Below are 16,640 nucleotides of genomic sequence, written 5' to 3'. Positions count from 1 at the left end.
TGTATAAAATCCAAATATACGTTGATTGTAGGGGTCTCACGCACCCAGTTGGCCAGCAATGGAGAGATCCGCTTGTATTAAAATCAATCAGCTTTATTGAACATTCTGAAAAGCAGTAGAACAGTGGGGCAGACATTTAGCTTAAAGGAATTGTAACAACAAAAATGAAAATGTTTAAAAGTAATAAAAATATAATGCAGTGTTGTCTTTTTTACTTCAAAACACACTACTATAGTTTATATAAACAAGCTGCTGTATAGCCATGGGGGCAGCCATTCAAGCACAGGATACACAGTAGATAACAGATAAGTACTACTATAGTTTATATAAACAAGCTGCTGTGTAGCCATGGGGGCAGCCATTCAAGCACAGGATACACAGTAGATAACAGATAAGTACTACTATAGTTTATATAAACAAGATGCTGTGTAGCCATGGGGGCAGCCATTCAAGCACAGGATACAAGTACTACTATAGTTTATATAAATAAGCTGCTGTGTAGCCATGGGGGCAGCCATTCAAAGGAGAAGAGACTCAGGTTATACGGCAGGCAGCACTATCTGTTATCTGTTATCCACTATTTAACCTGTGCCATATAGACTTTTTACAATTTCCACCATTGCTACTCAGCAGCTTGTTAATATGAACTATAGTAGTGTTTCTAAAGCAAACACATCAGTTTTACCTGTGCAGGGACACACTACATGATATTTTCATTACTTTAAAACACTTTGGTGTTACCGTTCCTTTAACGCGCTTCGTGGCAGACCTCGCCACTTCTTTTTTAAACAAGCGGATCTCTCCATTGATGGCCGACCGGGTTCGTGAGACCCCTACCAGCCAACGTATAGTTGGATGTAGTTATCTCCAGAGCCAGAACCGACTGGGGTTCAACGAGGAGGTTCCCGTAGACACGGGGGTAAGCTTGCAATTTACCACGTTCATATCTTATGACTTGAGGCGCATGCATTAAACAAGTGCAGAGATGAACCCCTAATTCCTTTGAACTCATGACAGTATAAAGTATATAAACTGGTTGCAATGCTGAAACCTTAGTTCCTCTGAACTCCTGATAGAATGAGGTACATGTATCAAACCACTTAAAGTGATGCACCTCCAGTTCCTTTGAACTCTTGATGACAGTATGAGGGACCAAACCACTTGCAGTAGTGATGTTTCCTTCAACTCATGAGATACACCTTTACTTGCAGCGATGAAACCCTAGTTCTCTTTAACGCTTGAAAAACTCTTGAATTGTATCGAAACACTACCATTTGCAGCTAAGAACCCATCTACTGTATTTTTGCATGGATGCAAAGTTGGTTGGATAAATGGAGATGCAAGAGAAATATTCCCTCATCTCACACACCGAGCAAAACACTTTTCTTTCGTTATTTCTGCTAAAGACAAATGTCAGTGGTTGGCGGTCGGCAATTAGTGGAAAGTTTTACACTAAGGTGTGTTCATTTCACAGATTCGAGATAAATTTTCCACTGATCTTTTATTTCAAAATATGTCACATTTTGTCGATATTAAAATAGTTTTAAAGGAACAGTTCAGTGTAAAAATAAAAACTGGGTAAATAGATAGGCTGTGCACAATAAAAAAATGATTAATATAGTTAGTTAGCCAAAAATGTAAAAAGGCTGGAGTGACTGGATGTTGAACACAACTTTTCAGCTCTCTAACTCTGAGTTAGTCAGCAACTTTAAGGGGGGCCACATGGGACATAACTGGAATCAAAAGCAACAGTTATGATCCATGTTGCCCCCCCTCAAGTCACCCCAGTAACTGTCTGGTAACCAATCAGTGGAAAGCAAGAGAGCTGAAAAGCAGGAAGTAGTGTTCTGGCTATTATGTTACACATCCAGTCACTCCAGCCTTTATACATTACATTTTTGGCTAACTAACTATATTAGAAACATTTTTTATTTACCCAGTTTTTATTTTTAAACTGAACAATAACATTAAAACAAGAAGAACTGAACAGAACCCCAAAAAGTTGAGTTTGTCAAACTATCTTCACACTGTGATGATCCCTTCTCACATATGAGGACTTAACGCCAATCAAGAGAGATAAGGGTATATTTATCAAAGAGTGAAGTTAGAGGTCGCCACAATCCTCTAGAGTGAAATTCCACCACTCTCCATTAATTTCTATGGGATTTTTAAAAGAGTATTTATTTAGGGTGAAAGTGAAATACGCCTTTCCAAATCCCATAGAAATGAAAGGAGAGTGGCTGAATTTCACTCTAGAGGACTGCGGCGACCTCTAACTTCACTCTTTGATAAATATACCCCATAGTCTGAAAAATTGTACATGGTTGCTAATAAAATTACTTCATTTTGCCATCTCTTTCTCCAAGCATAGTGGTCTCGAGTAGAAGGTTCCTTTTTAGCCAGGAATCTACAAGAAAAGGCATTGAAGAACTGGAAGTAAACAAATGAAAGTAATGACTGACCAACTAACTGATGGCACATTTCCAAGAAAGGGGCTCCTTAGAGAGCATAAGATCACAATGTCAAAATACCTCCAAGGCCAGTGAGAATTTTTGCACATGGGATGACAAAAGTGACAAGAGGACATCCAATGAAGAAGAAATATTCCTATGGCAGGGCTAGAACTAGGGGTAGGGAGAAGAGGTAGTGTAATGCTAGTTAACAAGGAACCCAGGGAGACCGCTGGTAAGTACCTTACAGTAAACAAGATCACCCCTGAGGATCCTGGTCTTCACTGATGCCAGCTTTCTGCTGCAGAATCTACATGGAACCCAAATACATCGATGATATTCATAGTACAGGCAAGAAGAAGCAGAAACAAAGTTAGGCCAGGCAAGGTTCGGGACAGGTAGCAGGTAACCAGGCAGGAGTCAAATCCAGAGAAGTGAACACGAGAAGGGTTAAGGCAGAATCGGAGTCAATAGGCAGGCAGGCAGGAGTCAAAAACCGGAACGGCAATAAGCATCAAAGCTTAGGCAGGAACTGAACAAACAGAAGCCAGCTTGGGCAAGGAGGGAAAAGGGAAGAACCTATTTAAGGAAAAAGGGCCAATGGGAAACGAGAAGTAGAGATGGACACTAAGGGGAACCAATGGAAGGGGAATATAACAATCAGTGTCCAATTTGGACACAGGCACCAGTAATTTCAAATAGGAAGGACCAGGTGCGCATGCGCCGAAAGTAGGCGCGCAGAGCATGTATTCACTGGGCGACTATGCGCCGGAAGCTCAACCCGAACTCACCTGTCAGTGTGCCTCAAGGTAGGCGCAGACGGGCAACCAGCGGGGTGCGTTACAGGCACCTGCCTAGGGCACAATGATGGGGGGGCACTAGGCAGGTACCATGTCTACCTACCCCTAGTTTAGGCTCTCTTGCCCCACATATGTTCCCATGCCTGTGACATTACCACACACACATACAGGGGAAGGTGTTCTGTTAGATTGATTAGGGCAAAACCGGTTTCTAGCCTATAGGAGTTTTTGTTTGCCTTCTTCTGGATACATTTCTTGGGTGATTTGGAAGGGTGCACTTTTAGGATCCTAACCTGTGTAGAATTGCATGCTAGAAATATGTGAGCACTCAAATTTGTAGAGATTTATTATACCCCAAAATCTGAAAACACTCCATTGTGATCTACGCTGGTTTTCGTCTGATAAATATGGAGTTTTTGGAGCGCCAATTTTGTCGCAAAGTTTTTCGCTCAGACTTTTTCAAGCTGATTTTTTGGTAAATTAGTTATATTCGTGTATGGGAGTTAGGTTGACTTTGTTTTAATAAAAAAATATAAGATACATTTTGAGTTTTAGTAAACATATAAAAACCCTTAACAAAGCGAGGATGTTATACGTTATAAACAGGGAAGTGTATGTAGATGCCCATTTCTGAAAACAGAAGGGCCTGGGGAGAACTGCGTGATTATTTTGAGAGTCAGAGTAATCCCTGTGTAATTGGGGAAGCGAGAGTAAGACCGATTTCCTCAATGGTTTGAGCTAATAGCATAGAGTATTATATAGAGACACACGCAGAAAGAGACGAGACAACCAGAACATGACCCTATTCTATACTCTTGACTAACTCATCTGTACCCACTAATAGCCCATTTTCATTAGTATGAAGTAGTCAGTTAGATCTATTACTTTCCATTTGTTACAATCAATATAATGGGTAAACAGTGGGTTTATGATTACTCATGGCACACCAGGAGGGGCTATGACACTTTATGAAGCTTAGGCATCGAGAATATACACTATATGTGCTACAGAAAGGCTCATCTAGCCCTGGTTGAAATTTGAGGATGATGGAGAAAAGAGCTTAAGGATCGTGGCTGTTTGATATGCATAGTCTGTACAGAGAGATACCATAACTATGGCAGCATAGGTATTCCCCTGTAATAAGCACAATTCAGCAGGAACAGTCCCTAAGTTTGCTGTACAGAGAGATCCCATAAAACTATGGCAGCATAGGTATTCCCCTGTACTAAGCACAATTCAGCAGGAACAGTCCCATAAGTTTGCTCATAGTCTGTACAGAGAGATCCCATAAAACTATGGCAGCATAAGTATTCCCTGTACTAAGCACAATTCAGCAGGAACAGTCCCTAAGTTTGTTCATAGTCTGTACAGAGAGATCCCATAAAACTATGGCAGCATAGGTATTCCCCTGTACTAAGCACAATTCAGCAGGAACAGTCCCTAAGTTTGCTCATAGTCTGTACAGAGAGATCCCATAAAACTATGGCAGTATAGGTATTCCCTGTACTAAGCACAATTCAGCAGGAACAGTCCCTAAGTTTGCTCATAGTCTGTACAGAGAGATCCCATAAAACTATGGCAGCAAAGGTATTCCCTTGTACTAAGCACTATTCAGCAGGAACAGTCCCTAAGTTTGCTCATAGTCTGTACAGAGAGATCCATAAAACTATGGCAGCATAGGTATCCCCCTCTACTAAGCACAATTCAGCAGGAACAGTCCCCTAAGTTTGCTCATAGTCATACAACTGCATAAGTATTCCCATGTTCTGTTCAAAATTAAGCAGAAACATTTCAGGATTTAAAAATCATCTTGACTAGCAGACTGTACTCACAGACAACCACATTGCACCAATTTCCTCTGAACGTGTCATCTGACCAAACTGTATTTCACCAAGTTTTCACTGACCACAACACCTTTTCCTGTTTTAAATGTAAGTATATTTATTTTAACGCAGCATTAGACTTGGCTGCATTTGTTGAAATACGATTTTAAAACATGAGTTTAAATATAGCAGGCTGCCTATTTTATCATGATAAATTTAACTGGAGGAAGTGAAATGCTCCTCAGCTTGCTTAGAGAAAAATTATGGCTTTAGAACCAGTCTTTAATTTCAGAATAGGTAGCAAGTCTAGGGTTTGTTATCTTATAGAAAAAAAAGAAACAAAAGAAAAAATCTACCAATCAAGCTACTTCAAGATCTTGAGAAACATAAAGTACAAGCCAAGAACAACATGGAGATAGATCCATGATGTGAGCAAAATCTCAGATGTATTTCTACCTGATCTAACGACAATTTTCCAGGTCCCCCTTGTGGCCGCGGGGTCTGCTTTCTTTGTAGTTATACCATTGGCTAAATCCAAAAATTATTAGAAAAAAGTTAGTAGTATCTTTATGTAATATGATCCGAAATAATTATGAAAGCCATCCATTGCGATTTTGGGGCTACCATAAAAAGTAGACTTTTAAGGACCAATTTATTAAAATTCAAGATTGCATTTATCCCAAAATTTGATGAAACGCTAAAACCTGATGAGCTTCTACAGTAGTAGTATTAAGAGATAGGGAATCCCAAGACCCTTTTCTTTATTCTACCAGAAGCTGATAAACGACAGCCAATCCAAACCAATCTTCTTTCTGAACTGGGAAAACAAACTAAATGGAATTCAAAAACAGGCAGATATATTCTAAGCCTTTGATAAAGCCCGCAAACTGGCGGGTGAAACGCGCTTCAGGCGCATTTTTAGCTTTGGTTAGGTAGGCGTCTGATAGGGACATAGAATTCATTACTGGGGCAATTGGATCGGGAGGGGACCTTGGAGGGTGAAGGGGTTGGTTTATCGAACGATCCGTGGGTTTTACAATTCGATACCAGTATCTAAATACACCTAGTTTCTGAAAGAATTTAATTGAATTGTGGTCTTTGTTACCCTAATCCCTCAGCAGTTCGACCGTAGACCGGAAGGGAGGGATCCTGAAGTGGGTGAAGGGGTGGATGGATGTGGGTTATTACTTGGTGTACTTACCTTAGTGACTTACAAAAAAACCCTCTAACCCCTTGTTATTCAGTCTATCAGCCTCTTTTAACGCTTTATTAAAAGTTAAGTTTTAAAGGGCATGTAAAGGCAAAAAAATAAAATCCGATTTTTACTTTCTTTAATGAAAAAGAAACGTATCTCCAATATGCTTTAATTAAAAAATGTGTACCGTTTTTATAAGAAACCTGACTGTATGCAGTGAAATTCTCCCTTCATTTACTGCTGTGGATAGGAATTGTCAGACGGTCCCTAACTGCTCTGCAGGGAAACAATCGTACTTATGAACAGCAGGGGGAGCCCCCGCCTTCCTTCCCAGTCATGCAGAACTCAAGCAGCTTTGTTTATGACGATCCCTAAACAGCCCAGACCACACTGAGCATGTGCACTTAGTCTTAGTCTTGCAAAGATGTTTAACAAAGTTACAAGATGGTGACTCCCTGTAGCCAACTTTGAAAGCATAAATTATTTGTTTAATTAGGCTTGTGGTGCAGTAAGTTCATGCTTATGTTTAGTATACAAAATACAGCATGTCTAGCCTTATTCTATTTTAGACTTTACATGCACTTTAAGAATCACTTCACTTGAGTTTTGCAAGAATGGATGGGAAGGTGCAATTAGATGGGTCATTTCTTTTTTCTCTCTCTTTTTTTGTATATTCTAGCAACAAAGTCAATGGGGCAGATTAACTAAAGGGCAAAGTGACCTTCGCTAGCAAAAATTCATCAGAAATCCCATCCGCAGGGATATTGCCAATAGAGACATAGAGGACAATTCGCTAGCGAAAGTGACCATCACTAGTGCAGTTTCAGACCCTATCACCAGGTAAATTATCACTCAGGCAAACAATCTTTACTCTGCAAATTCACAAAAGTTCGAATTTTACAGAATGTTATCTCTTTTGCCAGAGTTTCCTTCACCACCTTAGACCTGGTGAACTGATAAGATAAAGCTACAGCTCTTCATTCTTAAGTCAGTGACATCATATCCTGTATGCCGAAAAGTCATAAGTTCTAAAAAAAAAAAACGCTGGCGTTTTTTCATATTTTAAAGCAGGATTGTCTTAAAACAAAAAAGTTTAAGTTACAAGTTTTTTTACCATTTGAGGGGCATGCCACATTTGTTTTAGGGTGGGCTCATGTCTAGGGAATTAGAGGATTTATTTTGTCTTTATTTTGCTTCCTTGGACATTGGTAATAATAAGTGGCCAATTCAAGCATTTACACCAACATCTCTAATAAAGACGTATATATGACCTATATGTGGTCAAATTGACCTAAGCGTAAGAGGACTGATGAAGTTTCAGTAGGCAGAAACTAACGTTAGCGAAAGTTGGCTATGAAATGCTGATGTTGACAAATTAACGCTAGTGTATACTTCACCAGTGTTCGGCTGCTGAGACGCAACTTCGCATTTTAATGAATTGGCAAAGTGGTATCGAATTTGCTCCTGGCGAAGTGTGGCGGAAGCCTTCGCAGGCGAAAAATTTGCCCTTTAGTGAATTTGCCTCAATATGTCCACCAGAATTACTCAGGTCCAACTAAAGAAAATATTTAAACACGTTGAGGACAAATGTTGGAGATGTAATGGAGACAAAGGCAACCTATGGTAACAACTGAAAGGAATATTTCACCAGCACTAAACATGCTATTTTATAGTCCACTCAATGCCACAATTAAAGACAATTTTAACATTCGGCAAATCTGTGAGACCCTTGAAATAGAAATCTACAGAAATTTCAGCCTTGATAGAATGGGAAGCCACAAAGAACATGGAAGAAATAACAACCATTAAAAAAATATGAAGTCAAACCTATTGGAAAACATGGAAACTGAATCACTAAAACATTACCGACATATGTATGCTGGATTGCCACGTTCCCAAGAATAAGGAAAGATAACGGACAATATATTAAGAAGATAAACAGAAACCCATAATCCATGTGGATCACACTTAGGGGGCTTTCTATCCTGGGGTGGCTTTTCAGATACCACCTCCCAGTGAAATTGCTCTCTCTGCACTAGCAGAGGCAAAATTCAGATTCAAAAATCAGAATTACAGCTCTTGAATATACCAAGAGAGGCTTTTTTAGACCTCTTGTAACTGGTAGCAGTGCCCCTGATCACACTCTACACCCTTTACTCCACTAAATCCAATGGATCAATCTTACCTATCCTCCGTATCATACCTAGCGTTCCTTTTTAAACAAAATGTACCATTTTGGGGGGTAGATATATTCAAATTCAAATAGAACTTTTTTTTTTAAATAATCTCAAAGAATTTTGATTAAACAATTAAGGTGGTGATGCGTGACTTAAACATCACAATGCTCCATGCAATTTTTTTTAAGCTGACTTTTTAGAAAGACTTGAATGCTGAAGATACACCTTCCATTGACTTATTGATTAATTTTTGTAGTCACATTTTTGAGGGTTTTTTTCTTTGGAAATCACATTTTCTCCACAATTTGAAAGGCGCCTTAATGTTACACAAGATACTTGAATTATCTTTTGTAACTTTGTCTTTACATATTTTCCCAACTCCTTCCCTTCTCACTCTTAATATAATGAATATTTTAAAAAGCTATGTATCCCTAGTTTAGTCTACTAGAATGAGGGGGATACAGCGAGCAGAGGACCCAGACTGCACCAGGATAAGATTTGGGGTCTAAGGTAATCTGATGTTGTGGATCCACCAAAGCTGGAGCAAAGAAGACGTTTGAACCAAAAACAGCACAAAAATGCTTTTCTGTTTTAAAAGGAAAATTGAGGGTGGATAACAGAGCAACAGTTTGTTCTCAAGCAATAGGTGAGATGATACTTTCAGAGTTACTTCACACAAACTTGTAACATGATTGTGATGGACGCATTCTATAAACAGGAACCTGTTTCCTTCACAAGTGCTGTGCAAATTCTCCTTGTGAAGGCAAAACGACAGTTGCAGCATGAGCCGCACACTTCCTCTGTATGTATAAAACTAAACCCGGACGTTCTCTTCTGTCACTTTCTGTCTGGGGCTGACAACACTCCATCATAAAGCCAGGGCCCCTGTGTGCACCTTACAGCAATGGCATAAACCAAGATATTCTCAGGTAAGGGATCTTAGTTGTAATTATTGTATGAGGACACAATTATCATCACTCTAGAGCTTATTCAATTCTGAGGGTTGCGTGCCGTGGGGAGTGACCAGAGCAATTGTATTTGCAAGGAAAGTCTCAGGATTGCTGTGTTTTGGATGTTCTGCAAGACTCTATGATAGAACTCCTGAAAATTGGCTTCTAATTATTTATTAAGGGTTTTCAAAGCCTTTTAAATGTAAAGTTGTTGGAAACCTCTGGCCTCAAATCAGAAAATTATCTACAATTAGAGCGTTTCAGTTATGGAAGATAGATCTGTGCCCCCTCTTGGATAAAGACCACTCCATTAAAGTGGATATTTTTTTCAACAACAAATTTTGATTGAAATAAAGAGTGGATATTAATCATAAAGAATTATTAGTTACCTGCACAATTGAATACTTTCTGGGTGCCTGGATCAGTGACCCCAACAGGCAGGCAAAACCTTAAAGTTCTATACTGGCGGGGCACAGAACAAAAACATGAAATAATATTGCACACAATATGATCTGAAGTTTGTCAAAAATAAACGTTATGCCAAATATTGCAAACAAAGTTCAGCAACAAAAACTATAGATATTATAGGCATTGTATTGTACATAGGTCTAGTTACAACTGACCAACCAGGAGAACACAGAGGAGCCACAAAAAAGATGGAACAAGCTAAGCAATTTCCACCCAAAAAGGGGCAATTTAGGTGAAAAAAGCAATGAATTCTGAATTAGAGCAATGAAATCTGCCTGTTTCTGTTAATTTTGTTCCAACTTATATAGTCTAACCTGTGTCCTAATTCTTGCAGCTATCTAGCAATGTTGGGATTTGCGGTACCTAGTTGCATCTAGCTTGGTCCACCTATGCCACCCCACTTAGTTTCACTGTATCTGCAGCTTCATCAGGGGTAGATGTTGCTTGTCATTGGGTTTTTCTTATTAGTGTTATCTTTAATGATTACCTTAGGTTGTTTCTTTGCCTAGTGCAAACTGACAGGTGGTAGTTCATGACGAGGGAATGTCCCTTAAATGATTGCCTGAAAAGAAACATGGGTGAGGGCAGTTTTGGGCAATGTTGATGATGATCATTAATTATAAATATGGGAAGCAATCCTTGGATCTATTTCTATGTCAAAACAAATTTCCATGTTTATTTCCCTACCAGGTTGCAAAAGAGGGGTGGCGGGATAACAGTGGGTCCTTCCAACATCAAACCTGGAGAAGCTAAATAATCTCTACAGTCTGTTTGTTCTATGTTACTAATTAACAGCCAGGAATGTACCATTCTATGTAAATAACACATTTGCAGTTATTTCCTTGAAGTATAGAATATGCATTTGCTAGGCATGGATACTACAACAAACTCTGGGGAAACTGTCAATGGAACCAACTAAGCATTCTGGGGTTTATTATTACCAAAAATAATAATAATAATTTGTGATGGCAAAGTATATTGTATATTGGGCCAATAATCGATCCTCCTTGTAGAAAAGGACATTTCTTTTTTTATTAGACCAGTTATCTGGGGTGCTTTGGACCTGGAGTTCTTTGGGTAGTGAATCTGTCCATAATGGGATGCACCACACTGTACATTAGGGCTACCGAAAACAATTAAGCATTGAAATAACCCATTGGTATTGTTTTGCCACCAACATAGATTTATGACGCTTCATTACCATCATTTACAAAGTACTTTACTATCAACAATTCAGTAAAGTTGTTGTTTAAACAGGACAGTAAGGTAAATGGCACTCTGTATTTCTGAGCTTTTCTAGATAAATAAATCCCATGCTTGTAGTAGATTATGCAATATTAGTCAACTGACTTGGCAGTTCAGGTTTTGGGCCTTCTATCCAAAAATCTTGTCTATGGTAGAGATGGTTGACTTTGGGGTTAAGAGGTGGTGGTGCAATTATTAATTTAATTTATTTTGGAGTGAGAATTAAAAAAAATCCACAAGATATCTGAAAAATGTAAATTTGGCGATTTCTTCTCTTGTCTAATCTGTGGGGTCTGGATAGCTATACAGCAATATTCATATTTTATTTAGTGATTGGGTCAGGCTCAGGATAAGGTTGTTGAAGACCTTTAGGCTAATGGCACATGGGGGGTTTCGTTCATCATTGTTAGCCAGTAGAAAAGTGCAATGGTCAGTGGTGAATTGAATACGCCTGTATGTCACTATTATTTAATGAAAAACACCCTGGTCAATACATATGAAATGGTGACAGACAGGCCTTGATAGAAAATGCCCAAGTGGACATGGGAGTTTGGCAACTACTGTCTTCTGCTGGATGGTAGCAGTGGTCAAAAGCAACATGTGCCACTAGCCTTAGTGCTAACCAGGGTTGGACTGGGTTGTGTGAGGCCTTCCCAGGGCTGTTACCCCAGGAGCCTACATACCACCTTTGGGACCCCCCTCCTTCCCGCTCACCCACCGACATCCCCTTCCCCCAAAGCACCTAATGCGTAATTGTGGCAGAGTAACTGACAGTAGAGGGTAGATAGGGATCGGTTCTGGGTTGGGAGGGCCAACTGGGTTTTTAGCACCCTGGTGACAAAATTGTTTGTACTCAGAAAACCAAACCTGAAATATGTCGTCATGTCACATAATCATTTGATGTTATTTGTGATCAAATATGAAAATTTGAAATATGAATATTCCCAGGTTCTGAACATTGTCTCCTTTTACCATTGCGTATCAAATCAGGTTTAGCGCAACAAGTTCATAATGATCAACTTTGAACTAAATTTCTTCTTCCCCAAAGACTTCCACCAAATTTTCTCATACCTAGAGGCAGATTTATCAAAATCTGCAAAAAAATTTCCTCTGGTTCATCTTATGTATGAGAAATGACAATACTGTTTGAGGCGCAAGAAAGCTTCCTGTAAGCTTCTAACAAATGGATTAAAAAACACAATTTGAGGATATTCCCGTTAGTTCCATAAAAAATGTGCTGCTGTGCCCCATTGGACAGAATGGATCTCACCACATCTGGCCTCTAGGTGCGAAAATGCTGGCAAAAAAATTCTTATAATTTTTTGTCCAGTTCAGTGCAAGTGATTTTGAGTAATAAATAGCTGGCCTCCTAATATGTGGCCAAACTGATGCTTATCAGAGGTCTGCTTCTGGTAAATTCCTTAAATATGGAGACCAACACACAGAATATCAAAAAGGAGTTTCTTTTTTACTTTTCTGATTTCCAACCCCCCCAATCAGTGAGGATTTGTACTTGGTAAACCCTACTGAGAAGCACAGAAAACAATGTTTAAAATGCAATGGCATTGGGTGCCGCCAAGAAAGCTTCAAATGCATTGCCAAACTATTCTAAGATATTTTTCGATTGTCCTCAATTTGTTTGTTATATTTGTATTGTTAACTTTTCTAGTTTGATTTTAAATCTTTAACTGGCACCCGATATCCACAGGTGCTGATCCCACGGAGAGATAAAGTGTGTTGGGCACAGGTGTTAGTCATGAGCTGGAAATATAGGACTTCACCACCCCAGAAGCTGAAACCCCTACATTGAAGTGGTTAGCTCGAAGTCTAGCGGCAGCTCCTACTTGCAACGCTATAAAATAGGCCATATTTCTTTAAGTTTTCACATGTGGCTCAAGAAAAAAACAACAGTTTCTGAGTCTTGTCGCTGCACTTCTTTAGCTTCCTATTGTGCAAAAAAGGCAGTGGAAACTGATGCAAGATATCGGGCAACTTCCTTATTTGTGCAAGATAGAACTTTGTTAAAAAAGGCACAGAACAAATCAGAAGACTACACGAGGGGTTTATTTGGAGCCAAATTGATTAACTCTACAGGAGATGAAACATCAGAATATTAACCCATTCTTTCTAGTGATTTACAGAGGGATAACGACCATGCTCCTATGGTTTTTGCATGTGTGGATAGATGACAATGTTTTGTATTAATTCAAAGGAAGCTATAACACAAATCAATAGGTTGTCTACATGTTTGCTTCAAATGCTTGACCATGTGGGACTGGCTCCCCTGCTGTGGGGTCCAAGGATCTTTATAGGGGCCCATTCTAAAGGTCCACTAGTGTGTGTTGGAGAATTAGTGTCAGTACTAGGAAAATCTATAAGGCATAAACTTTGAGCCAGATATTCTTAAAAATATATCATTTTTATGAGCATTGGTGGGGTCTTGACCAAACACTGGACCTTACAGTACGACATTAATCCAAAAACTCAGATGACCACTACCAAGGAATAACGTCAGGAGCAGAACCAATGAGTTCTGTTGCCCCAGTGCTAAGTGACAGGCTAGGCTTCCAGTACAAGTCCATGAACGAAATGGCTGTGCAAAAATAGACAAAGGGAAATGACATGTAACTTAAGGCCCTGATAAAACTGTACCACATATATATATGTCAACAAAATAACACACTGCACAGTGGCACTTTGTGGTACAGCCCAACTCTTCAAGCCTCCTCTGCATATAAGCAGTGATATCAATGGGGCTTGGGAATAAACATAAGTACCCCAATGCCGGACTCGTGAAGCAACTTCCATCAGACCGAGCTGCTTGACCTAAGTATTTGAGCATTTGCACATGCCGTCAAAATTATTTTGGTGAAAGCAAATATGGTTCTATTCTCATTTACTGAAACAGAAGGAGGAAATGAAAAAAACGTACGATCTATACAGTATTGTAACCACAAAAATCATGATATACTGCCTGCCAGAAAGACCTGCTGCTGTTCCCTACACAGTATGACTATTAGGGGTGGCCTGGAGCAAATCCGATTACTGAATATGACTTGTTCTCATAATCCCTTGACTCATGCCTCATATTACCTACTAAAGCTTCTTTCTGGCCACCTTGTGTTACATCAATGTCCTAATAAGTACTCCCTGTTATATATGAGTAGCAGGAAGAGGGAGTTTAGACTGTTTAGATCACTTGTGATACCTCCTCTTGAAGGACAAATCTATACAACCATATTAATACAATACAACTTTCCCAGGGAGGGCAATTAAGCTGATTCATGGTCTTAAAATAACAAAGAATATCAGAAATGACTTTCAACATCGACATCAAACTTCAAATAAATAAAGGGACTTAATATAGTTTAGGAGGGAAGCATTTTGCAGAAGGATAAGAAAACTAGGTGGCACAGTAAACAACAGTGACCCCCTTATTGGGTTGGGATTGCAACTCTATGGTTGACCCCCTTATTGGGTTGGGATTGCAACTCTATGGTTGTCAACTTGAGTTCAGGACCATATTTTCTGTATAAACCCATTTCTAGGGTGACAGCTTTAGGAAAGGTGGCGCTAAGTGTGGTTGCTTATTACAGAACAGCTCCATGGAAAAGAGAAATGACAAATAATGTAAATTAAGTTTCATGTCCATGTTAATACCCTCATGTTAGCTGTGAGTAGGGAACTGAGACTGCTGAAATAAAGCTTCTTTTTAAAGTGACCTGTGCCATATATTTCCCATGTCCACAAATCTGCAATGTTTAGTGCAAACATTAAGCAGAAAATTAAATTAGTGTGAACTTTCATATATGTCAACAGAGTGGTCAACAGCAGAGCAAAATGGCAATGATATTGCTTAGGATCTTTATCTTCAGCTGTTGATGTACCACGGTCAGCTTTTAATGGAAACTAAGGGCTCTTGTGGGATATTGGGAATTTAACAGCTATGAGGCCATGGAACGGACTGTTCTAATTGGTATAAATAATAGGCCTGTTAGGTTTGTTTTATCCCAGGACACACCACAACTAAAGATGGGCCTTTTTGGTGTAGGCTTATTTATCAGTTTGCGATACCTCTGGTTAGTCTGACCTTTGATGCATGTTAGAAACTAAAAACAAATTTCCTTTATTTTTTTTAAATCATAGAATTGATACACTGGAACAGAAGTGGAAATGGGAAACATTGTAAAAAATTCAGCTGCACCACCAGATAACATTGTTTCATGCCAAACAGGTATGTACCAGTTTTATCATTCCAATTACACATCATTGTCTCCTTCAATCTAAGTCAGGCCCTATGCTCATAAAATTTGTTTCTTACTGTGGCAAGTGACATACTCCCAGTAGACATTTAAGGGCGGATTTACTAAGCTCGCGTGAATAGTTTGAATGCAAAAATATTAGAATTTCAAAGTATTTTTTTGGGTACTTCGACCACTGAATTGGTCAAATTCGATCGAATCACATGATTCGAACGATTCAAAGTAAAAATCGTTAGACTATTCGAAAATTTAAATACCGTCTCTTTAAAAAAAAAACTTAGACTTCATACTTTTCTAAGTTTTTTTTAATCGCATAAAAATCATTCGATCGATCGCCCTAAATAGTTCGAATTGCTCGATCGAACCTTTTGAGCTAAAATCCTTCGAATTCTATATTCAAATTCGAAGGATTTTACTTCGAGGGTTTTTTTAACCCTCAAAATTCAACCCTTGATAAATCTGCCCCTTAGGTACAAAAATATTATTGTTGTAGCCCACTAAATTACTGTATATTATATAGCCAGTAATAAGTGAACACCTTTTCTAATTATTTAAAACTGACTATTTAAGCCAATTGCTGACACAAGTACCCCTATATCATACAACAGCATTCTTAACAATGCTTAATATTTCGTGAGAGTTTGTTATTATCCTGCTGAATCAGTAATGGAGCTACTCACTGTGGGCACAAAGTAAGGTCCTTACAGAACGGGCTTGCGGAAATGGGAATGGAAGAACTTGACTTAACCCGGTGGGATGCACTGGAATAGCCATGCAAGGAAGGCCTGATGTCAAACATTAATGCCTAGCTGTATATTTATGAATGGAATCCTACCAACAATGTTCAAACATCAAGGTGAAAGGCAGTTTCAGCAGCAAATAAACTTTTTCTTAATCCCCTTAATTCTGCAGAGACATTGGTTAGGCAGGATTTGCACATAGGATCAGGTTAAAACGTTTTCGAGATGTATTATACACCGACCCTGGAATTAGATTGAATCTGAAAATACATCATCTAAAATGTGTCAAGGCCATGCAGGAGTCAATGGCAGAGGTCCCTTGAACCATTTGAAGATGTTATTAGCCTTCATGATGTTCAAGTTTTTTTATGAGAGTTTTGCCAGAAAACCAAAATAATTAGAGCAAGGTATCGATCGGATCAGCCCGTCGGAGGGCTCCACACACCAGCCAATAAGCTGCCCATGTAAGGCCAACTTTAGTGGCTGTGTGAAGTTAACAAGTGCTAAGTTACAGAGTTTTTTATTCCTAC

At 39.1% G+C, this 16,640-nt stretch overlaps 2 protein-coding genes across 3 annotated transcripts in view; one reads left to right on the top strand and one right to left on the bottom strand.

Moving 5' to 3' along the window:
• The window catches only part of LOC108719422 (thyroglobulin), a 140,749-nt gene that overhangs the window by 27,334 nt on the left and 96,775 nt on the right, over nucleotides 1–16,640 (bottom strand). The window lies entirely within an intron of this gene.
• Nucleotides 1–16,640, top strand: part of sla.L (Src like adaptor L homeolog) — a 35,483-nt gene that overhangs the window by 7,162 nt on the left and 11,681 nt on the right. The window contains exons 1-2 of one of the 2 annotated variants that reach the window (XM_018268274.2): nucleotides 9,248–9,374; nucleotides 15,255–15,342. In XM_018268274.2, coding sequence (XP_018123763.1) covers nucleotides 15,282–15,342 — 61 coding nt within the window. In that variant the 5' untranslated portion in view covers nucleotides 9,248–9,374; nucleotides 15,255–15,281. Of the gene's footprint in view, nucleotides 1–9,247; nucleotides 9,375–15,254; nucleotides 15,343–16,640 lie in introns of those variants that run through there. The other variant, XM_041566654.1, reaches the window with a different exon arrangement.

The sequence above is a fragment of the Xenopus laevis genome, chromosome 6L, assembly GCF_017654675.1.
Source record: "Xenopus laevis strain J_2021 chromosome 6L, Xenopus_laevis_v10.1, whole genome shotgun sequence".
Lineage (NCBI taxonomy): Eukaryota > Metazoa > Chordata > Amphibia > Anura > Pipidae > Xenopus > Xenopus laevis.
This window is presented reverse-complemented; position numbering and strand designations above follow the sequence as displayed.